Source organism: Neomonachus schauinslandi, chromosome 5 (assembly GCF_002201575.2).
Source record: "Neomonachus schauinslandi chromosome 5, ASM220157v2, whole genome shotgun sequence".
Lineage (NCBI taxonomy): Eukaryota > Metazoa > Chordata > Mammalia > Carnivora > Phocidae > Neomonachus > Neomonachus schauinslandi.
This window is the reverse complement of record NC_058407.1, coordinates 170,451,608-170,477,319: the sequence shown is the minus strand read 5'-3', so window position 1 is coordinate 170,477,319 and position 25,712 is coordinate 170,451,608. Positions and strand designations below refer to the sequence as shown.

The following is a 25,712-nucleotide window of genomic DNA, read 5'->3' as shown; positions in this document are numbered from 1 at the left end:
CCTGGGATCATGACCTGAGCCGAAGGCAGACACTTAATGACTGAGCCACCCAGGTGCCCTGTGGATAGACATTTTCCCAAAGATATACAAATGACCAACAAGCACATGAAAAGATGCTCCACATCATCAGTCATTAGGGAAATATAGATAAAAACCACAATGAGATACCATTTCACACCCACTAGGATGACCATAATTTAAAAAACAACAACAAAACAAAACAAAAAGGAAAGTAACAAGTGCTGGTGAGGATCTGGAGATATTGTGAATCACTGGCAGGAAGGTAAAATGATTCAGTCACTGTGAAAACAGGTGGTTCCTCAAAAACCTGAACATAGGGGCGCCTGGGTGACTCCTTCAGTTAAGCATCTGACTCTTGGTTTCGGCTCAGGTTGTGTTCTCAGGGCTGTGGAATCAAGCCCCGCTCTGGCTCTGCACTCAGCAGGGAGTCTGCTTGAGAATCTCTCTCTCCCTCTGCCCCTCCCCCACTCCCATGCACGCAGGCGTACTCTCTCGCTCTCTCTCAAAATAAATAAAATCTCAAAAAAAAAAAAAAAAAGAACATAGAATTACCAACTGACCCAGCAATTCTATTCCTAGGTAAGTATAAAAAAAAAAAAAATTGAAAACCGGAACTCAAGTAAATGTAACCATATGTCCATAGCAGCACAACTCACAGTAGCCAAAAGGTGGGAACAACCCAAATGTCCATCAGTGGGTGAGTGGATAAAATGCTGCAGATTCATACAATGGAATACTGTTCAGCCATAAACAGAATGAAGTCCTGACACCTGCTAGAACTTGAATGAACTTTGAAAACATGATGCTAAATGAAAGAAGCTAGGCACAAAAAGGTGACATGTCATACAATTCCATTCATACGAAATACTTAGAATAGATAAAACCATAAAGATAGAAAGCAGATTGGTGGTTGCCCGGGCTCAGGAGAAGCTGTTTAAACGGTACTAGGTTGGGCGCCTGGGTGTCTCACTCAGTTAAGCGTCTGCCTTGGGCTCAGGTCATGATCACAGGGTCCTGGAATCGAGTCCCGTGTTTGGCTCCCTGCTCAGCGGGGAGGCTGCTTTTCCCTCTGTCCCTCCCCCGCCCACTCGTGAGCATGCTTGCTCTCTCTCACGTGCTCTCTCTCTCAAAAATAAATAAAATCTTAAAAAAAAAATAAAGGGTACCAGGTTTCCTTTTGGGCTGATGACGTTTTGAAACTAGGTAGGGATGGTGGTTGCACAACACTGTGAACGTATTAAATGCCATTGAGTCACTCACACAGTGGTTAATTTTATGTTAATTTGTCTCAATTAAAAAAAACAAAACAGTGGGTGGGGTGGAGATAAGGGTGAAGGCAGAGCTAGGAAGAAGGTCCCCCTGGCAGTTTGTCCTTTCAGACCCAGAGGACATCTCTGAGCTCAAGAAGGGTACAGATGGGAAAGGCATGCCCAGCAAGGGCAAGGACTTGCGCAAGGTCACAGAATGTGTGGGAATCCGTAAAGGAATTGGAGGCAGGGCTTTAGGACTCAAAGCTGGCACTGCATCATGATGCCTCCACTGGCCATGGTGGTCTGGAGGGGGCCTGTGGCCGTGATCAAATGAGTGAAGACCAAGCTCACACTGGCCTTCCAGACTGACGAAGTCATCGACCAGTTGGTTATCTGGGCTCATCCATGCCAAAGGCTTTGGATGAGTCAACTCGGGTCTTCCTCCTTGACAGTCGGCCCCCTCCATGGGCAGAGTCCTAGCTTTAAGCAGAAAACTCATTAGCCTGCTGTTCTATTTCTGCCCACAGCTTGCACCCCTGGGCTGAGGTCATCAGTTTCCCCACAAGGGCAATGGGAGGAAGGAGAATGTCCTAAAATTACAGCATTCACTGATCCCCCCTGAGGGACCTGGGAGCATCCAAACTCTGGAAGGTGAAGCCAGCTGAGCCACCAGAGCCCTGAGGGGTTCTTTTCTTTTTTAAGGTTTTGCTGGCTCAGACCTGTTGGGCAGGTATAAAAGGGAATGGCCAGCCTCGGCTGGGCACCCAGTCTCTTCCAGTGTGGTCTCAGGTGGGTACCACAGGGGCTGCCGGGGGAGATGGGAAACAGGGAGGTGGGTGCTCTGGAGGAGCCACCTGAGGAAAGTGGGTGTAATGATGGGAGATTAGCAAGGTGGAGCAGGAGGTGAGCATTTCTTGAGCACCTGCCTGCCCCAGGAGCTGCAGAGGGAGCATATCATTCAGTGTTCCAAGGGACCTGGACCTGCAGGTGAGGAGATAGCTGGTGAGGCTCGTGCTGCATTCCACAGTGAGACAGGAGCAGTTGGGATTCGAACCCGGATCAGCCCCACTTCACTGCACCACTTGCCTTCCCTGGTTGGGGGTTGGGGGGGGACGTGCTGAGTTCACCCAGGGCTCAATCCCAGCCCTGTCCTTCCCACACCGTAATGCATCTCTGCTCCCCCGCCCCGCCTCACCCCCAGGACCCTTGCAGCTTTTGCATCCCTTGAGCTGAATGTTTTCTATGTTTTGTGGTTTATGATTTTAAAAATGGGGTCTGAGTGGTATCTGGCTAGCTTAGTTGGAAGAGCACCTAACTCTTGATCTCAAGGTTGGGAGTTCGAGCCCCATGTTGGGTGTAGAAATTCCTAAAAACAATAAACTTAAAAAAATTTTTTAATAAAAAAAAGAAAGAAAAAGTGGGTCTTAGTTATCAAAGATGCCTGGAGAGAGCTGTTGTCTGGAGGGACAGGAGTAGCTTGAATATGTAGGGGGGCCTGGAAGGAGGGCTCACTACTGAGCAAGGGGCTGTGGCCACTGAGAGGGGTGGGACCTGGTGTCAGAGGCCTGTACAGCCCTGGGGTGCAGGCCTGGTCCCAGGGGTCTGCGCCCCAGGCCCCCAGGCCAGGACAATAGCAATAACACCTTAGCTTATGGGTCCTGGCAAAACCATCATAAAAATGAAACAAAACAAAACACAGAAGCAGCCTAATTGGACTAAACAAAGGAGAATTTCTGGCCTCTCCTACCACATTAGAACAATTTAAAAAGGTACCTAGCCCTCAGACACAAGCAGTTGCTTTGCATTAAAGACAAGTCTAATGCATTTTAATCTGACTTTGCTGATACTTGCATTTCTTTTTCATGTGGATTTTGGTCTCATTTCCCTGGTGACTTCCATCTGTGTTAAACAGAAGCAGGAAAATGAGGCAGCAAAAAGACAATGCAACTGAGCCACCGGGGACAACAAATGACAAAAGGAAGTTTATGTTGAGCAATTCTCTCTTCCAGGAAGGGGTAGGGGGGAGGCCCAATGCAGCCTCAGTGCTGCCCAAGGTGACCTTTGGCAGAGGCAAGGGAGAGCCAAGTCTCCTGGGTGCTGGACGGACTGCTGGAAGCTCTCGGGACACCGAGGACTCCTAGCCCAGTGCTCCCCGGGGACAGGACTCAGGATGAGTTAGGCAGGGTTCTCGCCCTAGGTTCCGGGGTCTTCAGCGGGGAAACAATTCCATCCTTTAACAGAAATGTATCATTCCCTCCCCTTTATATCACAGGCAACAAATCACAGTCCCCAACACCTGTGACTTTGTCCGCAATGGAAATCACCGCGATTTTCATATCACTGGACGATATGGCAGAGAGCTCGAAAGATTATCAGTTCCCATCATTGCTTCAGAACGATGTTGGGTTGTTAGACCTGAGGTCAGATCGTGTCATTTAATGCATTCGTGAGGAAGTACGCATATTACTGTATCACGCAGGCTTACTTACTATTTTGTTAATTATATTTTAATACCATTTGTTTCCTTGGTGATCCTATGCATTTTACTACCTGAATTTAAAACGTTCATTTTGTCCAATGGGAACACAGGCATCACCAGATGGCACAGGACGCCCACCCCTTTCCTCTCGTTCTTATTTCCTGTGAAATAGACCAGCTTTGGGGTTGGGGAACCCACAGAGAGATGGACCCCACAGAGAGAGAAGACCAGGAGAAAGTGTCTGGCTTTGCTGCCACATCTTGCCTGTCCTGGGTCAGCCTCTTCTGGAAACACCAGAGCCCTTGACAGGAAAAGCTGGAGCCCTCCTGAGGATAGCTTGGGGCAGCGGGAATCCTGGGAGGCACAGTCTGAGACCCTCCATCCCCAGCTGGCTTATTTAGAGCTGGAGGCTGTACTCGGTCTCCAGAACAGCACCGCTGACAAAAAGGCTCACAACCACACCCTCCCCAAACTTCTGAGAAGGTTCTTCACCCCTAAAACAAACTGGGATGCCCCTGACTTCTCTCTTTGCTACCATGAGTCCCCAGTTCTTCTTCCTGGTGGTTTGGTGAAATTGTCTGGGTTTGGAGACCAAGAGGCCCAGGCTTGACCCCAGGCTAACCTCATCCTAAGAGAGGTAATCATTGAATCCGAGCAATTATTCTGTACCAAGCACTTCCTTAGCATTTGGCAAAGCCCGTAGACCTCAGCTCAGATTAGCGTTTTTAAATGCATTAAAAAAACAAAACAAAACAAAAAACTACATAGGGTTACAAAGGAAACCAATTGTATTAAAATATATTATCAAAATATTTAAAAGTTAACCTGTGATATAGTAATTAAAAGTCTACTTCTTCGTGAGTAGATTTAAATAACAGCTAACTGAGCATCTAATAAGACCATGATTTCAAAGTTGAGATGAGGGTAAATAATATTTTGAGATTTCTGCAACCGTGCGAAAATGAAAGGAGACTAGCTGTGGTTTCTGTTGGGGACTGTGTTACTGGGGTGCTACTGGGTCTTGTGGCCTCTGTTCAAACCTTAAGGGAAAGCGAAAACCAAGTAGTAATTGTTTTGCTGTCCCAATTTCATGGTTAAAATCCTTGCTTTAACCGCCCCAGGCTCTTGTCTTCTCCTCCATAAAATGAGCTTCCTGATCCCCACCTCACAGCCTCAGTGTAGGGGCATATGAGAGGGCAGAAGCAAAAGTGTTTTGTGGTTGGTGGGAGTGGGTACACAACTCTGAGGAGCTATTACCTAGTTTCTAATTCCTGATTATTAAGACCTAATGGCACCAAGACACCCAAAGTGACATGAGAGAAGCAACCCCCTCTCTCTCGGGGCATTTGTTCCAGCCTACCCATCAGTCTTGGCAAACTGGCCTTGCTCTTCCCTACAGCACCCAGGGAAGCCCTGGTTCCCTCCCTTGGTTCCTTCCTGCTCCTCCCTCAGCCAAGCCACGATGCCTGGTGGATACAAAGGAGAATGTGGGGACAATGTGGACCCAATGCCCTTCCTGGCGCCTCCGGAAAAGGAGAGGATCGAAGCCATGAATAAGCCCTATGACATCAAGAAGTCCTGCTGGGTCAAAGACGAGAAAGAGGGCTTCATTGCTGGGGAGATCCAGTCTGAACAGGGCGAGCAGGTCACCGTGAAGACAATCAACAACCAGGTGAGTGGGGAATAATGTCCAGGATGAAACTGAGCATAGGGAGTGGCAGACACCCAGGCTCTGCTGTCCACACTCAAGAGGCAGGATGGTAAGAGGAGCTGATGCCTCTGAGTCCTGTGTGCTGGGTTCAAGTTCAGATTTGGCTACACTCAAACTGTGGCCCTAGGCAAGACACTTGCCCTCTCTGAGCTTTGACTACCTCCCAGTAGAGATTCCAACATGGTAGGACACACGGAAGTCCTTTGTATGCTCTGAAATAGCACACGTGTGCACGAGATTGTCGTGGGAGTTACTTATCTTTGAAGTCCCAAAGAGCTTTCATGTGGCGTGACAGTGAGCATCCCAGATGTCAGCAGTTGCACTGTGTGCCCACAACAGCACGAGGAACGTGAGGCAGGGCCCAGAACACCCTGGCGCACCTGGGGAGCTCTCCACCTGCATGCCCACAGATGGAGGCTCAGAGCCCCTTGCTGCACAGCGGCAGCGTGCTGGAGCTGGCTTGAACTGGCTTGCAAGGACCCAACACCCAACGCTAAACAACCAGGGGCTTTGCAGCCAAGTATTAAACTTCTGGCAGCTTGATGTCTTGGCAAATGTTATAAATCAGGGATTCCCCCCTCCCCCATATAGCTGGTTTACCAGCACACCACTCTCTCTACTGGTCTACACTGTGTCTGACTGTGAGGGTGACTTGAGAGAGGGGGTAGTAAGTTTGGCTCATTAAACCGCTACACCGCGGCAGACTCCTGGTGAGGCGCTGGATGTTTTGTTTAATCTTTCAATAATCTTATGTAGTAGGATTTTAGGAGTTCCTATTTTGTAAAGGATCAAGGAGGCACTACGTAACTTGCCTGTGGTCACAAAGACAGTAAATGATGAGCTCATATTCAAACCTAGCTGTATTGGGCTCAAACGCCCACGTGCCCCCACGTCACCACACCATCTCCCCGTGGTGGGCAGAGCAGCAGGAGTGTGAGGGCATCCTCGGTCAATGTCAGGAAGACAAGAGGCCAGAGGCCTTCTGGGATCAGAACCTGCAGCTGCTGAGCTGAGCTTTGTGCTTTGCTTCACTTCGAGGGGAGTGGCAGCAGGGAGATGAGGCTATCCCTGGGTTCCAGGGGGTTGGAACACAAAAGTCAAGTTTACTTCTCCAGAGAACCTACTTTTCAGAAGGGCAGAGCACTGCAGTGTTGTAAGGAGTGATGTATGAGATCGTGGAGCCCCAGGGCCCTGGTTTGGATACACGTTAAGGACAGCACGTAACTTCTGTGAGCACCGCCAGTTTGGGACAGAAAGACTGACTCACCTGACAGAATTCTAAGATAAAGGCAAAGGGCCCTGTCCTCTGCCTGAGCCAAGAGAGAAGGTTTGCCTGAGGGTGAGGTCCAGAGATCTGGGAACTCCCGGAAATGGACTCTGAATAAAACCCAGCTTGATTTACCAGGGGTGTGGTGACCATTAGTGGGTAGATTTTCCAGAACTGTCAAGGTTTCAAATTATCTGCCTAGTGAACTCATAAATTATTAAAAGTCCCAGAAATCCCAGCATGTGTTCAAGCCTCCCATCTCAGGTGCAGGCAGCTCAAAGATGTTTGTTTTCTGGATCACATGTCTTGAGCTTTGGTCCCAGATGCTGGAACTTAAGAGCTGGTGCTAGTTTTCATTTACAGATGAAGAAACTGGAGGGGGCACAGAGGGCGGATGGGGTTTACCTGCCGTGCACAGGTGCTCCAGACTCCTAACCCGGTGCTACTTTCACCCTGACACATTTACTGCTCAGTACTCATTATATTATTATTATTATTATTATTATTATTATTATTATTGTCTTGTTTGCTTGCTTGCTTTCAATTTTATTCTTCAAGATGGCTTGGGGGGAGCAGGGAAATGTCTTTTTTTTAAGATTTTATTTACTTTATTTTATTATTATTGTTATATTATTATATTATATATATATTATTATTGTTATACTGACAGCCACTCAGGCAACCCCTTATTTATTTTAGAGTTAGAGAAAGAGCAGGGGAAGGAGTAGAGGGAGAGACACAAGTAGACTCCATGCTGAGCATGGAACCCAACGAGGGACTTGATCCCACGACCCCAGGATCATGACCCGAGCTGAAATCAAGAGTCGGACGCTCAAGGGCGCCTCGGTGGTTCAGTTGGTTAAGTGTCTGCCTTCGGCTCAGGTCACAATCTCAGGGTCCTGGGATGGAGCCCCGTGTCAGGCTTGGCACCCAGTGGGGAGTCTGCTTCTCCCTCTCCCTCTGCCCCTCCTCCCACTCATGCTCTCTTTCTCTCAAATAAATACAATCTTAAAAAAAAAAAAGACTCTCAACCAACTGAGCCACCCAGGCGCCCCCCCCTTTTTTTTTCAATGAAAAAGTTCACTGCTATTTAGAAACCACCACCAATTCTCAAGGCAGAGAGCCAAGAGTCACATCTCTGCAAAGTGTCCCTAGGATTGAAGAGCAAGTTCTGCTCAGCTATCAGAATGGACTTGGCAGGAAGAGAAGCAGGGCCCAGAGGTGCTCTGAATGTAGGGATGGAATTTAATAGCTTATAAGGTATTTTATGGGATCCTGCTTAAGTTAATATAGTTCTCCCAGCAGCCAGCCAAGGAAGCTCCTGTCATCCCTACTTCAGAGGGGAGGCAGTCAGGACTCAGATGGCCTTGGAGTCCCTCCTCAGCCCAGGCTGCACAGTGGGACATGGCTGGACCAGGAGTTGGGCCGACTGGTCACCTGACTCCAGCTCCTTCCAAGATATCAGTGTGTGGTACCTTGTGCCAGAGGCTGATATGGCTGTTGACTGTACTATTTCCTAATTCCTGTTCTGTCTTGACACTCCCCCACCTAGACTGTCACTTTGAAGAAGGATGATGTCCAGCAGATGAACCCACCAAAATTCTATCAAGCCAGTGACATGGCGGACATGACTTTCTTGAATGAGGCCAGCGTCCTGAACAATCTGCGCCAACGCTACACCAACATGAGGATCTATGTGAGTGCCCAGGGCCGGCAGTGGGGATGAGGGATGGCTGCAGATCTTCTGAACCCCTCTCCTGATGGGAAGGGTACAGCTGCTACTCTACCTTCCCAGCAACCATCACATGGTATGGCTCAGGCAAGCACAGGGACCATGTTTCTGACACATTAGAACGTCCACTCCAGGGGCGCCTGGGTGGCTCAGTCGTTAAGCATCTGCCTTCAGCTCAGGTCATGATCCCAGCGTCCTGGGATCGAGCCCCGCATCGGGCTCTCTGCTCAGCAGGAAGCCTGCTTCTCCCTCTCCCACGCCCCCTGCTTGTGTTCCCTCTTTCGCTGTGTTTCTCTCTGTCAAATAAATAAAATCTTTAAAAAAAAAAAAAAAACTTCCACTCCAAGCCTTCAATGTCTCAGTGGTGATGCCACCTCCACGGGCAGCTGATAACACCTTTTGCTGAGGTTGTCATCTGGAAGTCTTCCTCCCCACCACACCCCTGGAAACTCTCCCATCAAGACATCATTTTCCCCCTGGTGACTTCATACGGCCTTGTTAGATGTCACCCCCTGTCCATCTAACCATCCATCCATCCATCCGTCCATCCATCTGCTGTCCACCCCACCCCCACCCTCAGATAGGACTGGTGGGAAAGAGTGACTCAGTGGCAGGAGTCCCAGGGTGATACACTGTGTGTCATACTCTCAACTCCTTAAGTGGGCTCTATCTCATCTTCGTTTCTCTTTCTTTGGATCACTTTCTATTTAATATGATTACTTTTAAAAACTCAATTTGTATATGGCAGCTATGCTGAGAAGAAGCTGGGGCAGGGTGGGGAGGCGTTTATTCCCATTTGGGCCAAAGGGGAAGGTTTTAAAGTTGAACTGAAAAGAGGCATGTGGTGGGGGGCAGGGGTATCAGGTGGGTGTGAACATCCAGCGAGGAGGAGGACAGTTTGGGACTCATGAATGGGGACCCACAGATGTGGCCATTTTCTGCCCTCCCTTATTCCCCCTCAGATAATTTCTTCTGCTACCTCATTGGCTTTTCCGATTTTTTTTTCTTTTTAATGGGACAATTTCCTTACAAAATTGCCTTGTGATGAAAAGAGAAATCGGTGTCCCTTCTTAAAAGTAGATCAAACCCAGCTGCCCACCAGGAGGGGTTGTGCCCACACAGGGAGGGTCTGCAGCTGTTAAAACACCCCAGAAGTCTCTCTGTGAACTCATGGAAAATCTCCCAGATAGATTAAACGGAAAAGGCAAGATATAGAACAGTATTATAGAAAGCTATCTTTTGCTTTAAAAACAAGAAGGGGGGTGGATAAGAATGCATGCCTGGATTTGTATGTATATGTATCAAAAACCATGGAAGGGGGTCGGGGGGAGGAGGAGGCGGGCACCGAGCAGCTGGGGGGGACTTTTTCCCCCGAGTATTTGCCCATACAGTGACTGTGTTATCTATGCAAATAATTAAGCCAAAGGAAAATGAGACAAATATATAGATGAAAGTGAAGGATTGTTTTGCTCGCTGACTAGATGCTCGGATACAGATTTTGCCTCCCGGAGGGGAGGCCACTGTATGTCTCCAGGCTGGCAGTGCCCTCCAGCCAGGCCCCTCTAGGGCAGGCTAGCGCTTGGAGGGAAGAGGACACTAGGAGGAAAGGCCAGCTAACTGTCTTCCTCGCCTCCCACCAGACCTACTCGGGCTTGTTCTGTGTGACAGTCAACCCCTACAAGTGGCTGCCCATCTACGGAGCCCGTGTGGCCAACATGTACAAAGGCAAAAAGCGTACGGAGATGCCACCACACCTCTTCTCCATCTCTGACAACGCCTACCACGACATGCTCATGAGTGAGTGCGGTGGGGTCTGCTGGGGCTCTCGAGGTGGGCCACAAAAACTCTTTTTGCCATTGACTCCAAACGCTTTAGAACCACACGCTACCCAATCCCAACCCTGACTCCATACCACTCATTGAAGTTCTCTGCTACATGCTAAGAAGCAGCAGCATGTGATGATAACGCCGGGTACCAGGGCTCAGGGAGGGCGCAGGGCACTTGCTAAGTACCAGCCCTACCTCACGCCGCATTTCATCCGAGCTTCACAGAAACACGGGATACCAGGCTAAGTAACTTGCCCAGGATTCAAGTCAACACTTAACCGTTCCCTGTATGATCTCTGCTGTATGGCATGGTGGCCCATGAAATGATTTTTATCGTGTTGCTTATGACTGGGTAGCTATATAGGATGGGGATGGTAAACTCTGGGCCCTTCTGCAAAGGTGCACGCTGCAGCAGCAGGCATGTGGCCGTGGACCCCCCAGGACCCAGGGGTTTGGGCCTCCGCTGGTTGCTGCAGCCCACCTCCAAGCTGGGTGGGATGCAGGGAGATGCAAACTGATTCACCAGGGCGATGTCAAATGTCTAGTTTCTAAGTGTTTCCTAATTACATCTTCCTGTTGCTGTTTTCTTCCCTGCAGATCGTGAAAATCAGTCTATGCTAATCACGTGAGTGTCCCTTCTGTCTCTGTCTATATACATATAATTAGGTTTGTGTCTTACACATGTAATTAAGCCTTCTTAGAATTAATTGGTGGGACTTTGTATGGAAATCTGCAGGCTGTGAATGGGCTTAGCAGGACATCGAGGCTGCACCTGTGAAACTGAGGGGGGGGGGGCTTCTGTGTCCCCAACCCCACCCCCCAACTGTCTGTCCCTGTCCTGGCTGAGGGATGAATCATGGCAACACTCAGCCTGCACCTTTTATTGCTTTGCTTCTCTGTGGCCAATCCCCTCTTCGTGTTTCACTAGTCTGCTCCTATTTTCCACTTGCAGTGGAGAATCTGGTGCTGGCAAGACTGAGAACACGAAGAAGGTCATCCAGTACTTTGCCAACGTCGGAGGAACTGGCAAACAGTCCTCAGATGGAAAGGTAGGGCTGATGGGCACACTCAGTCTGTCACCCCAGCCCACCCTGTCTTCAGGCACACACGGGAGGGCACACACAGGTGGGCACACACGGGAAGGCACATACAGGGGGGCACACACAGGTGGGCACACACAGGAGGGCACACACGGGAAGGCACACACAGCAGAGCCCATGAGACCCTCGCAGCTGTCCTGTGGGTTTGGGCCATTTTACAGAGGAGTAGACAGGCTTGGAGAGAAAGGTGAAACCACATAAGGAGAAGGGGGCCACAGACCTGGGGCTCCTCCTACAGTATGTATTCTACTGCCCCAGGTCACGTCCGTCCCCAGAAGGGCAGATGGCAGAGCCCTGGTGCTTGGCAGGGGAGAAAGGGGAACACCAGCTCCTCCTTCAGCTGCTTCTGCAGACCCTGGCAGCCCGGGGGCACAAGGAGCGATAGCTGGGCCAGTGGCATCTATAAAAGCCCACAAAGCAGAGAAGAGTTTGTGAGGAAGATCAGGGATGCCCGAGAAAGGGTTTTCAGCTCACTCAGGAGTCTCTCTAGCAATAGCAAAGTACGGAACAATAGCTAAGAAGCAAGGCCTGTCATCTGCCAGGTGCCCCTCCCATGTCAGGGCCGCAGAGGGACAGTTATCAGGTGGTGGCCCTCTTCCCAGGTTCCTTCCTGCCCTGATTTCCAGGCTTCCCAGGGCCCTTCCCCTCGTGGCTCCTGGCTCAAAAGCCACAGTCCTTTGAAAGCCCTGAATCCCCAGGCAGCACCCAACCCTGTGTTTCTCTCTGGATTAGGGGTCCCTGGAGGATCAAATCATCCAGGCAAACCCTGTGCTGGAGGCTTTCGGGAATGCCAAGACCATCAGAAACAACAACTCCTCTCGCTTTGTAAGTATGAGCAGTGGCAACGACAGCCCGGGGGTGAGGGGTAGGGGTGCGGGGGGAGGGGGAAGTGTCATCACCTCGTTCCAGGTAAGGAAATTGGGGCTGATTTAAACTTGCAAATGGAATGAGGTGGCATCTCCTTCCCAGAGATTTTTAAGGTCTTACCTGTCGGGGTCTATATCAAACAGAGCCCACGTCAATATTTAAATCCAGGAGCTTGAAAGCAGAGACTTGGTAACAGGGTGATGGAGAGGCTGAGAAGTCAGACGGGGGAGCCAGAGATTCACATCTGCTGGAAGCTGCAGACAACTCCCCTCATGCCTCCCCTCCACCTCCTCCCTGTTGGAGGGATGCAGGAAATGTGCTGTCCCCAAGGGCCCTGGTGGATTCTGGAGCTAGCTCAGCCCTCTCGTGGGAGCTCCACCTTCCCATACCTGAAGGCTGTCCAGAGAGGAGAAATGCCCTCCTGATTCCCAGTCTTCTGCTCAGGTCCCTCATTGTCTGAGCCAGTGGGCTGGCAGGGAGCCTAGGTAAACAGAGCTGGGCAGGGAGGAAGTGAAGGCAGGTGAGAAAGAGAGGGGAGGGGCAGAGGGGCCAGGAGCAGCAGAGATGGAGACACAGAGACACCTATTGCCAGGAGAATTTACCGATGGTTCTACCAAAGGTCAGGGAGAGGCATGCGGTGTCTCAGTAGGGAGACTCAGTAATGTGCCCCCTACACTCTCTGGCCAAATTCCCACCATGTCTGCCTCTAAGCAGACTTCCCAGTGGTCCCAGCCCCTCCTGACGGTGCTCCTCTCCCCACAAATGTCCTGTGGAGCTACCCCACAGAACCTAAATTTTGCTCTAAGCCCTGTTCATCTTCTCTACCCCTCTGCGTGGGTAATCCGCAGCTCCACGTACAGTGACATCTGGCCCAGTTACGGTCCAAACAACGAGCGCCCTTGGAATTCAGGGGGGCTGCCAACAAGGGACTGTGTTGGTCTAGAACTACCTGCATCCTCCCTCACGACCCTCTCCTCCCTGCTCAGGGCAAGTTCATCCGAATCCACTTCGGAACAACAGGCAAGCTGGCTGGAGCTGACATTGAGAGCTGTGAGTCTGGCCCCCTTTGGAGGGTTCTTCTGGGGCGGGACCAGCTACACAGGGTGTGGGGTCCAGTGTTGTCTCATGCCCAGGGGGCTGGCCCTGCTCCAGGGCTCCCCTCCGTGGGCAGTCAGTCCCCCAGAAGCTGTGTCCAGGGCAAAAGGTATGGCCCCCAGACTGGCTATTGCGTGGGGCTGTATGGAGAGGGGAGCCCATTGGCCATGGCACGCTGCACTCCAGACAGAATGGGACTATATTTATGGACATGTTTGCATCTTCCTTTCCAGATCTCTTAGAGAAATCTCGTGTTATCTCACAGCAAGCCACTGAGAGGGGCTACCACATTTTCTACCAGATTCTCTCTAACAAGAAGCCTGAACTTATTGGTAAAGATCTTATTGTCTGTCTGCCTGCCCCTTAACTTGCTTTGCCTCTTGTTTCAGTAACAAAAAGTTTCCTGAGGACAGAAGGTCCAGTGACCTCTCCCCACCCCCAGTGGTTCTGCAGGAATCCCTTTGAGTTACATGCATAGGTTACAAGGAACTTTCTCAAAGTTCTACTCACATCCCACCTTCACAATGGCCTCATGAGACTTAACACCACTGTTGGCCCATACCACAGATGGGGCTTTGGAATGCCTGCAACTCATGGCTGAGACACAGTCCTGGAGTATGGGGCTTGGACCTGCTGCCTCTGGGCCCAATTCTCAGACAGGAGCAGAGAGGTCAGCCCAGGACCATCACATGTGTGATAACAAGAGATTCCCCTCTGGGTGGACACAGCCCACACTGAGCACATACTCTAATGAGCAGAGTATACTCACTCACTCACCTGGATGTTCTCGTGCAGGCACCAACCTGCTCAACTGTTCATGGCAGACCTGCTCAGGGTATAAAGTCAGTGGGGGAGGTGAAGACTCAATCTTCCACATACACACCTCCTAACCCTACCAGAGACTAGGTACCGTTCCCCACTCACAACTGGGCTTTATTTGCATCAGACACACTGTCCTTTTTGATTAATGGATGGCATTTTGAAATTGGAAGACTTCACATAAAAAGCAAAGCAAAACACCATCAACTTCTTGGTTTCTCTGGAGTAGCAAAAGATCTGGTAGCCATGGGCCTGCCCTCCCACATGGCACTAATCAAGGCAGCTGGGTGGTGGTGTCCCCTTTGGATGGAGCACAAGCTCTCTTGTCTACCACACTCCCCACCAGGCCTTATTACCTCCCTGACCCTAGAACAGGGTGACAGCCAACATTTATCTTCCTTCTTGGGCTCTAGTTTTTCTCAACAGTAGAGATGAAGGAACATGAACATATTTCTTGCACCCATGTCTCTTCCCAAAGTAGAAAAACAAAGATAGACCAAGAGAGGCACATGAAGAAAAATAGAAGTGAGTACATCTCTTTGTAAAAGCAACAATATCAATGCATATTATGTGCAAGTGATTGTTACTGCCCATTGCAGACATTGTATTACCTCCTGACTTAGAGTATAAACTGCTCTTTATAGGACAGAGGAAGGAGAAAGATATGAATTGATTTATTCCAAAAGTATCTACAGGGGGCCCAGTAGGCTCCAGGTACTGGGCCAAGTACTGAAGGACACAACCAAGTTGCTGAGACCCTCTTGCCACCCCAAAGCTCATTGTGTGTCCCATTCAAGTCCCTCCATGACTCTGGGTAATCCCAGAGGGACCCTGTCTTATCCAGCTTTGTAACCCCACGATGCCCACCATCATGCCGGGCACAGGGGAGGCATTTAGGGATCCAGCTTAAAATGGAAAGAGAAGAAAACCACATGTCACTCAGCTGCCAACCTGCTTTCCTGCTCCTGGCAGAGACTTTGCTGCTGGTCCCCAACCCTAAGGAGTACCACTGGGTGAACCAGGGCGTCACGGTGGTGGAGAACATGGACGACGGGGAGGAGCTGCAGATCACAGATGTGAGTGGAGCGGTGTGGCTGGCACATGGCAGGGAGAGCCAAGACAGAGACTGTGGGGGCCCTGCATGCACTGCCACCAGAATTGGGGTGGGGGCCACTCCGAGTGGCCGGGCAACAGCCCAGATCCTCCCCTGGAGATCTCTGATGCTGCAGCTGGAACTTCTCTCCAGCCTGTCATAGCAAGCGGAACCGAACTAGGATTCCATGGAACCAAAGGGGCCATGTACTCCAGCCTGGCTAGAAGCGACCCTCTTGTCTCCTCAGTTTCCACTACACCCCCTCTCTCCTCTTACGACACTGAGCACCTGTAACTTCCGTTAGCGTCTGACAATAGAATTGATTCCTGATACGCCTTTGCCTTTCCCTCTCCTGGTACCTAGCATGAAGCCTTAGCAGTAATAATGATGGTGATGATAACGCGACTTCCCATTTGTTATTATGTATCAAGTGCTATGTGTCAAGCATTGGACTAAACATTGACACATCATTCTGGTTTATTCTTATGACCACCTATGATCCCCCTTTTGCAGATGACTAAACAGAGACCAGGGAGGGTAAATAAATACAATGACTACATTGCAGAGCATCTGGTCTGAGCTCCTTGGAGGAAAACTGACCTGACTCCGGGCCAGGGTGTGTCTGATCTCCAGAGCCCACGCCCGTACCACCGTGGCCACCGTGGCCCACAGGTGCCACCCCCACAACTGCAGGGCCACGGTTCTATTCTGTGGAATGAGAAGCCAGGGGTGTCTTGCCTTTCTCTTCCCTGCAGGTTGCCTTTGATGTGCTGGGCTTCAGCCCAGAGGAGAAGGTCGGTGTTTATAAGCTGACAGGGGGCATCATGCATTTTGGGAACATGAAGTTCAAGCAGAAGCCCAGAGAGGAGCAAGCTGAAGTGGACACCACGGAGGGTAGGTGTTTGGCTGGGGCTGTTGACGGAGGCGGCAGCCAGTGGCAGGGGCTCACGGCTCTCTGAGGCTTCATGTGCATCTCAGAGACATGCTGTAAACCAAGAATGTTCCTTGGACATCCAGACATTGATAATCTCAGAGAGATGTGACAGAGCCATGATTTTGGTTTCTATGCTCTGCTTTGCCACGTGACCTTGAGCGAGTGTGGAAACCATCTCAGATGTCTCTTTTCTTTTCTTCTTTTTTTTTAAAGATTTTTATTTATTTATTTGAGACAGAATGAGAGAGACATAGAGCACATGAGAGGGGGGAGGGTCAGAGGGAGAAGCAGACTCCCCGCCGAGCAGGGAGCCCGATGCGGGACTCAATCCCGGAACTCCAGGATCATGACCTGAGCCGAAGGCAGTCGCTTAACCAACTGAGCCACTCAGGCACCCTCAGATGTCTCTTTTCTCATGGGCAACACGGCGTCTCTGCTACCTTCTCCTCCCTCCCTTCCCTAACCACAATAGATGGTGCTGGGTTTCTCTGGGGCAAGGCGTCATGTTTCTCTCATTCACCTGCTTTTTCTGTCCCTACTCAGTGGCCGACAAAGTCGCCCATCTCATGGGTCTCAATTCCGGGGAGCTCCAGAAGGGCATCACCAGGCCCCGGGTCAAAGTAGGCAATGAGTTTGTGCAAAAGGGCCAGAACATGGAACAGTGCAACAACTCCATTGGGGCTCTGGGCAAGGCCGTCTATGACAAGATGTTCAAGTGGCTGGTGGTCAGGATCAACAAGACCTTGGACACCAAGATGCAGAGGCAATTCTTCATCGGGGTGTTGGACATCGCTGGCTTCGAGATCTTTGAGGTGTGCCTGCCCTGGCATTCTGTTTCTGCTTTGGGGTGACCATTTTCCTTTTAAAAGCTACTTTTCACCGTGGTTCTCTTGTTTCTCATCTTGGACCTGGGATGGGCCAATCTCAGTTGTTTGCTCTTGGGTCTCTGATTTTTGGCATCCAGAAAGTTCCATCTTCATTTGTATGGCACCAAATCATAAAGAACGGGGTGAACATACTGGGTAGAATGGTTGGCGTGCTAGAGCCAGCCTGTACTGGCTCACGAGGGCCAATTGTTGAGTTTTCAGGAATTTTGTGATTCAGTTGACATCATGTTGATACATGACATCATGTTGATTCATTTACACCATGGAAATCGGCCAACACGTCAAATCAGGCTCTTCCTTCCTTCCTTCCTTTCTTTCCTTCTTTCTTTCGTTTTTGAGAGAGAGAGCAAGCTGATTTACCAGCACAACACTGGTAGCCTCCCATTTCTTTCCTACACAAGAGCGACTCAAGGCTCCTCACAGACTGGTGTTGTGGGTCAGGAATATTTTACCTTTGTAATTGGAGGCAGCATGACTAGGAGTCAGTAGATCTGGTTCTGGACTCAGGTTGGCCCTCAACTAGCTGTATGGCCTTAGGAAAGTAGCTACTCCTTTCAGAGCCTCAGTTTTCTCAACTCTAAAATGAACAGGCTGGAAGAGATGATCTATAAAGTTCATTTCACTCCACTATCCTATTATTTTAAGATGTCTACTGGCCACAGATGGATTTTAAAAAAAAAAAAAAAAAAAAAACAGCTTGGCCCAGAGGCACCTGGGTGGCTCACTTGGTTGAGCATCTGACTCTTGATCTTGGCTCAGGTCTTGATCTCAGAGTTGTGAGTTCAGGCCCCAAGGGCTCCATGCTGGACATGGAGCCTACTTTAAACACACACACACACACACACACACACACACACACACACACAAAACTTAGCCCAATTTCTTTCAGGCTCTAAAAGGCTAATTTGACTGCTGTCTACAATAGGATCATTTAATTTCATAGGCAGAAGGAGGCTTAGAGTTTCCAAACTGTGCTCCCTGGCATCCTGGGAAGCCACTGATGGCCAGCAGTGGAGGGACTAGGGGGAAGGAGGATGCTCTGCGCCAACAACAGAGTGTGTGCAATAAACAAACAGGGTTCGAATCCCAGCTTGGCCACTTCCAAGCTGTGTGCCTCTCTTTCTCCACCTGTTAATGGGGACACTACTCATTCTTGCCTTGTAAGGTTTTGAGCAGGTACAGCTCACTCAGGGTCTGACACAGGGGCGGGCTCTGTGATTACAATGGCACCTCTGCTTTAACCTATTTTTCATGCGGCTGTAGCATGGGATTTCATTAAGAGAAAGCACTCTCTGATTTTTTTTTTTTTAAAGGCTTGTAAACTCCTCAAACCCTTTCATCCTACAGATGAGGATAAAAAAACTGCACACAGAGAGAGAACTGTCCAAAGGCACACAGGGGGTCAGAAGCATAAAGCCTCTCAAATGATTTCTATCCTGGAAAGAAAATGATTCTTTCCACAATGATTGTCATTAGCCACACAAGGTGGGATTTGAGGTTTGGGCCCCGCTCCCCAACAACCCTGCTCTGCAGGTGCTAAGCTGCTCTGGGCCTTTGCAGGGGAGGGTAACCAAGAAGGGCTTCTTGCAGGGCTGATGGAGGACTGCCTGGTGGTCAGCATTCAGGCCTCTGGGGCAGCACCTGACAAGAGTTGGCCCTCAGCAAATTTGAGCTCGGCTTGTGCCTCAACCCTCAGTCCTGGTCCCAGGGAGGCTCCGTCTGGGTCCTGGCTGACGCCCCGCTCTCTGCCCTCCCACTCCAGTTCAACAGCTTCGAACAGCTGTGCATCAACTTCACCAACGAGAAGCTGCAACAGTTCTTCAACCACCACATGTTCGTGCTGGAGCAGGAGGAGTACAAGAGGGAGGGCATCGAATGGGTCTTCATCGACTTTGGCCTTGACCTACAGGCCTGCATTGACCTCCTGGAAAAGGTAACCTGCTGCTCAAAGGTGGGGCTGAGAGAGAGGCCAGGGCTCTGTCCAGGCTGTGCCTCAGATGGGGATTTCACTGGGGCCTGTGGGGAGGTGGCACTAGCAACATTGCTAATGACTTTGGTTGGTCTGGCCTCTAGCTTCCTCTCTGCAAAATGGGTATGATAGTGTTGCCATGACCACTGTTAGTTGGGCTATTGGATGCCTCAAGTCACTGGCTCATCCTAAGCTACCATATGTGCATGTGGGGGGGGGGGGGATGTATTACACCCATTTCACAGATGGGAACATTGAGGCACAGAGAAGGGAAGTAACTTGTCCAAGGTCACACAACCTGTAAATGGCAGAGTCAGGTTCTAACCCAGGCAGTCTACTGGCCACCCCTGTAATCACACCATAGGGAGCGTTTTAGCAAAGGGCCTACTTCAAGAATATATATGGTTTGATCAAATGCAGAAAATGATAGAAAAAGGACATTAACAGGACAGATGACAGAATCTGAAAAGTCTGCTCATAGTATTGTAACAATGTTAATTTCCTGGTTTTCATTATTGTTACCAAAGTTGAGTTAACATTTCCAGAAGTCCGATGAAAGACACGTAGGAATGCTTTGCACTCTTTTGCAAGTCTAAAATTACTGTGAAGTAAAAACTTAAAAAATAAAGGAAAGAAATAAAAATATGTTGTCTCTGAGGCTCAGCCTTGGGGCCGTCATAAAGAAGCTATCAGCAAGGCGGCCAGGGGTTTCTGATGTGAGACCAGCCTTAACTTCTCAGGAAAAAAAGTCTCCAAAAACAGGCTGCGTATGCAATCCACCTGTCCCCTAACACCTACAAACACCTCCCTGTCCAGCTGTCACAGAACCTGAAATGTCCTCATGTTTGAACTTTGGGGTTAAGCACTGCCCTCTTCCAGAAATCTTCCTTAGAAATCCAGACCCTCCATAGTTTGGGGTGGGGGGGACACAGCATTTATGAGCTCCCTTGTTCTGTGAGAAGAGACCTAGAACCATCTGTGGCCCCTGGTAGCCAGGAATGTCCTTGAGGGCAAGAGCGGATAAGAGAGTTAAGTGCAAAGAGAACAGGGGCCATTGACTTTACCATTTTCTGGAGGGCCAAGACTGCCTGGCACCACTGTTTGGGAGGGATTAGCATTTGGGGAGCTATGTAGCCCCTTCTGACCTCCATCTTCCGTTAGAGTCAATGAATTCTAGCCTCTTTTAAGTCTGAATGGCCTTGGCATTTGAAGACCAGACCGTGGAGCTACGGCGCCATTACCAGGGCTCCTTGCCCAGAGTTCTGCTTCCTGGCCAGCCACCTGGGTGTCTGGGGCACCCCTCCCACCGCCCCCAGGCCAACACCTGAGTGGCCCCCTTGGGGTCCTGTGGCCTCCTGTAACACCATCCACCGCTCTTCCCTTCTAGCCCATGGGTATCTTCTCCATCTTGGAGGAACAGTGCGTCTTCCCCAAGGCCACCGACGCCACCTTCAAGGCGGCCCTGTATGACAACCACCTGGGCAAGTCTAGCAACTTCCTCAAGCCCAAGGGGGGCAAAGGCAAGGGGCCTGAGGCCCACTTCGAGCTCATCCACTATGCAGGCACCGTGAGTACCCCCTCGGCGCCCCCTGTAGCCACCTTCCTGCTGCATTCGACTCTGGCTACTGTAGGTCCTTCCTGCCCTGCCCTTCCTGATGCTTCCTGCTTCCAACTAGCACGGCTGCCATATAACAGGGTGATCGGCTCAGTGAAATGACCTCTGACTCATACTTCCTCATCACTTCTCCCTCTGAGACTTCCAAAGCAATCCAGGGAGCAGACCGCAGTTGACGCCCTCAGACCCACCAGGGCCACACCATTGTCCACAGCCCTTGGTTTGACGGCTGAACTGAGATCTTGGACAGAATTTCCAACACTTGCAAAAAGAGAAAAGAAACGCCACGAGCCCACCAATTATCCCCCAATTGATTAACTTCTTGCTCTGGCAGCTCGTGGCCACCAAACCAAAAAAATGACATCTCTGGAGTGGCTTTTTCACTCATGACAAACTTAGTCCTTGGGGAAGAGGGAGTTAAGTGCTGCCAGGACTCGGGTTCTATATGAATAATGGATAGGGGAGACAAGGTTTGTTCAGCCAGCCTTTAAGAATGAGTTTGGTTTCCTTGGGATTGCAGTATTGCCGTAAATGCCAAGGCTCCTGTTACCACCGGCGTCTGTTGAGCCTCTGTGGGTTTAACTGCAGGCAAACAGCAGCCTTAGAACAGAGCTGTCAGGAAAGCTGCTGTTGGATTGGGCACTGGGGCCAGGAGTTGATGATCTCATCAACCATAACAATGCCAATCACTTGGAAAATGAATTGTGCCAATGCCTAGAGCAAACAGTGGTTTGGGAGCCTGATTGAAGTGCTCTACCTCACCTCCCTCAATGAAATGAGAAGAGCTCTGTATTTGTAGCAATGGAATATTCAAAGTCTAATGGGGCCTCTGCACCGCTAAGAAGCCTCTAAAGTAAGGCCCGGCAGTGATAAATGTCTATACGCTATATAAGAGAAGGAAAGCCCAAACCCAAAGGTTTTGGCTTCTTATCTGCTTCCCTCAGTTCCTTATGCTCAGTGGGAGAATCTGAAAAGCGGTTCCTCTTTGCCTCTCCAGCTCGGGTCATGTGGCAAAATGGGAAGCAGAAATTAATGGATATCCAATTACCTGAGCACAGGGAGCCCCCAGTTCTAGATGAATGGAGGCCCCCCCTTCCACTAGGCATTGGCCAGGGGATACGTGCCCTTGAGCAAGGAGAGATCAGACACCCTTGCAGGGCGCTCTTCATGTAGCTTGGGATTTTGCTGGTCAAGGCCAGTCACTCACAGCAAGGGCTGAGCCTGGAAGATCAATCCACCTGGGTAGAAAAAGAGCCAGAGGTTAGGCAGGCTCAGAGTAGCCAGCAGAGCAAGACATGCAAGAGGAGGTCACAGCCTGACAGAAAGTAGCTAGAGAGTCCTGGTTTGTCAGAAAAGCTCGGAGACAGGGTGGCCTAAACAGGCAAACTGCGAATGCCCAAGAAAGCAGATAATAGGGATTCTACCTCATACTGTGGTTCAGGGACATCCCAGGACTCCAGAAAAGGTCAAGAATGGAAGCCCCGGAGATGGGGTTGAAGGTTGCTCCTGGGAGCCCCGAGCAAGCTGAGCTGTAGATAGAGGTTCTGGCTGTGGGACCTGGAAGGCGAAGTCTGGACCTGAAGGTAACCACTGGCACTTGCCCCTCCAGGTGGGTTACAACATCACAGGATGGCTGGAGAAGAACAAAGACCCCCTGAATGAAACAGTGGTGGGCTTGTTCCAGAAATCATCCCTGGGACTCCTGGCCATTCTCTTCAAAGAAGAGGAGGCTCCAGGTACAGCTGACCCCTTGTTGTGTACAGTCTCCCTGGACTGATGCCTTTTAGTGACCAAAATGGAAATAAGGAAACAAAACTCTCTCATTCAACTCTTGCTAAATGGATGAATGAATGACAACTTGCTTGAGGTAGGCCATGGACGATGGTGCAATGGAGAGATGCAGATGCATTCTGGGAAATTCCATCAACTGAACTGATCACTGGGCCCGTATCCCCTGTAGGTGGAGCGATACTGCTTTGGAAGAGTTGAGGCCCAAATGCTGTGTCCTTATTTTCTGCTCCCTGTTCTCTGTCTGAGGCAAAGGCCAAGCCCAGCCCTGGGAAACACCCCAGGGTGGGAGCTGTCCAATGTGGCCGCCACTAAGAGGGGCAAGAACCACAAATTTCCTCAAATTCAGAGATGTTTTCACCATCAATATGCAATTCCTCCAGATGGTCTGTGGGCTCCTCTTCCTTCCGAGACAATGGGAACAGTGTGTCCTCTTGTGTAGCCCTAAATCACAAAAGAATACACACTCTTCCGAGAGCATAACACCCCTTTTGACAATTAGGCCACAGTCATCCGATTCACCCATTTCCTGGTAGATCTCCCTTTCCTGGTGTGAGGGCCCCACCTAAGCTTGTCCCAAGAAACGACTTTTTTTTTTTTTTTTTTTTTTTTGAGAGAGAGATTGAGAGTGCAGGGAGGGGCAGAGGGAAAGAGAATCTCAAGTAGACTCCCCACTGAGCATGGAGCCCAACACAGGGCTCGATCCCAGGACCCTGAGATCATGAACTGAGCCGAAACCAAGAGTCAGATGCCAACCAGGCGCCCCCCAAGAAAAGCCTTTTTAAACCAGAGAATGCATCTCCTTGACACAGAACACTTAATAGGGCTGACTGTCCCCATGTTGTGTTCTGACATGAAACATGCTTGTCTTTCTTCCTCAGCTGGAAGCAAGAAGCAGAAGAGAGGGTCTTCCTTCATGACAGTCTCCAACTTCTACAGGGTGAGTATGGGGCTGCCCCACAGGCCACTTTACATCCAGTGAACCCTCCCCTCCATCAAACCCTCCCTTCTAATGGTGTGGTGGTGTGCCTGCCACCTCCCAGCCCAGGACAGGATGACTTCATTTCTATGCCTATGGCTGCCTCTTTCATTCGAGGAGTTTGCTTCCTTCTGAAGGGGTCACAGAACCACAGGACCTCAGGGCAGAAAAGATCCATAGAGATGGTGCAGTCCAACCATGTTATTTCAGACTGAAATCCAGAGAGTGGTATCAATGGACATATCAGTGCCTAAGATCTTGAGCCCTAGAGTTGGCTGGCAGATCTTCTGGGCTGATCACAACTTCTACAGATTTGGGGCATGACTGGGGACACATTCCAAAGTGCAGAAGGGCAGCCAATAGGGAGATGTTGCACGAAGAAAGACTTCAGTATTTCCCAAGAATCTAGCTGCCCTAAGGCAGAGGGGGCTACCTCATTAGAGGTATCCAAGCAGAGGAGGAGGGACTATCCAGTGGGGAGGGTAACAATGGGTAGGGGTTTGTCCTCACAGGCATACGATTCCTTCTAGTACTGAGACTCTATGATGAGCCAGCACTGAGTCAGGAAGGGCCCTGCTTACTGAAAACTATGTCACCTTAGGCAAGTCCCTCTGAGAGGACAGCCACTGCCCAAGATGCTATCCATTACGATAGCCCATAGCCCTAGGTGGCGAGTGGGTACTGGAAAAGAGGCTGGTGTGGCAGAAGAACTCAATTTGAATTTAAAATTTAATTTAATTAATTGAACTCTAAATAAACACCTCTGCTGAGCATGGGTGTCCTGCAACACCAATACTGAGCTCTACTCAGTCCTTCTGTTTCTTTTTCCTCCATCCCAGGAGCAGTTGAATAAGCTGATGACCACCCTCCACAGCACCGCTCCCCATTTTGTCCGCTGTATTGTCCCCAACGAGTTCAAGCAATCAGGTACATCATGGGGCTCTGTGAAGTTAGTGTTTGCTCAAATGAAGTCCCCCCCCCCCGCTTTAAAGAAGTTTAATTACTTTTGAAGTATGAAGTACCGTCTCTCTTTTTTTGCCTCCTTCTCCTCCCACCAATTTTTTCAAACTTGGACAATTTTGACCCACCGAAACAGTAACAATTAATAAAAATAGCTAACATTTGTTGAGCGCAAACTGTGAGCCAGGTAAGAATTAAGTCTACTTTTAATTGCCAGGGATGATTGGGGCAAAGCAGGGCACCAAAGGATCCCCCCAAAAATGGATCATCCAGGGGTGCCTAGGCTGCTTGGTTGGTGGAGCATCTGACTCTTGGTTTTGGCTCAGGTCATGATCTTAGGGTCCTGGGATTGAGCCCTGCATCGGGCTCTGTATTCAGCACAGAGTCTGCTTGTCTCTCTTTCTCCCCCTCTGCTCCTTCCCTCGCTCACACACTCTCTCTCTCTCTCAAATAAATAAAATCTTTTAAAAAATGGATCATCCAAAAATCATGTTCTAGCTGCTTTGTAAAGCAAAAATCGTGTTCGGGCTGAGTGGGCACCAGGTGGAAGTCACATTCAGGGGCGCCTTTGGGTCTAGGCTGAATTGTGGGGCCCCCTGGCAGTGATGGCCGGAGACTGGGGTTGGCGACACAGATGCTCAGTTAGCTTTCTGCAGTGGCAAGGAGTCGCCTGCCCCACCAGAGAGTCCTGACGGCATCCTGTGCCCTCCCCCTTGGCAGGCATGGTGGACGCCCACCTGATCATGCACCAGCTGGCTTGTAATGGAGTCCTGGAAGGCATCCGTATTTGCAGGAAGGGCTTCCCAAACAGGATGCAGTACCCAGAGTTCAAACAGAGGTGAGTGGTGTCTCCCTGATACCGTGAGTCTACAGTTCTCAGTTTCCAGGGATTAATTGAGAAATATGGTCCTGTTGTTGCAGACGCTACACCTCACAGCAGATACCACCTCACTGCCATTACGTTAGTATGCTCTGGCCTGACTTACAACTGCTAGAACCTGCATTTCTTTGCCTGAGGGCCTTCTCTGGCTCTGGAGCCTGCTTTGCTACTTGGCAGGCTGAAAGTCTCAGGAAGTAATGCCTCCCCAGGGAGCAGCCCTCAACCAGTGACTGAGGACAACTGGCGTAGAAATACTTCAACTCCCTCACCCTTCTTGGTGGGCTAGCTATGAGGCATGTTCTATACTGGCTTCCAGATAAGGATCTAACAATACGCTCTCCAGGTTATATTTTTAAAAATAATAAAAATTTAAAAGCCCTGATTTGTAGTGTCTTTGGATTTCCATGGGATAAACACTCCCATGGCTGATTTCGAGCCAT

At 50.0% G+C, this 25,712-nt stretch overlaps 1 protein-coding gene across 1 annotated transcript in view; it reads left to right on the top strand.

Moving 5' to 3' along the window:
• The first annotated feature begins 2,039 nt into the window (after nt 1-2,039).
• LOC110571911 (myosin-16) overlaps nt 2,040-25,712 on the top strand; it is a 62,953-nt gene continuing 39,280 nt past the window's right edge. The window contains exons 1-18 of the mRNA XM_021680105.1: nt 2,040-2,060; nt 5,203-5,422; nt 8,281-8,424; nt 10,101-10,257; nt 10,884-10,911; nt 11,239-11,335; nt 12,119-12,211; nt 13,240-13,303; nt 13,582-13,680; nt 15,140-15,243; nt 16,016-16,154; nt 16,738-17,006; nt 18,844-19,014; nt 20,438-20,617; nt 22,275-22,401; nt 23,335-23,393; nt 24,272-24,359; nt 25,113-25,230. Coding sequence (XP_021535780.1) covers nt 5,213-5,422; nt 8,281-8,424; nt 10,101-10,257; nt 10,884-10,911; nt 11,239-11,335; nt 12,119-12,211; nt 13,240-13,303; nt 13,582-13,680; nt 15,140-15,243; nt 16,016-16,154; nt 16,738-17,006; nt 18,844-19,014; nt 20,438-20,617; nt 22,275-22,401; nt 23,335-23,393; nt 24,272-24,359; nt 25,113-25,230 — 2,147 coding nt within the window. The 5' untranslated portion in view covers nt 2,040-2,060; nt 5,203-5,212. The remainder of the gene's footprint in view (nt 2,061-5,202; nt 5,423-8,280; nt 8,425-10,100; nt 10,258-10,883; nt 10,912-11,238; nt 11,336-12,118; nt 12,212-13,239; nt 13,304-13,581; nt 13,681-15,139; nt 15,244-16,015; nt 16,155-16,737; nt 17,007-18,843; nt 19,015-20,437; nt 20,618-22,274; nt 22,402-23,334; nt 23,394-24,271; nt 24,360-25,112; nt 25,231-25,712) is intronic.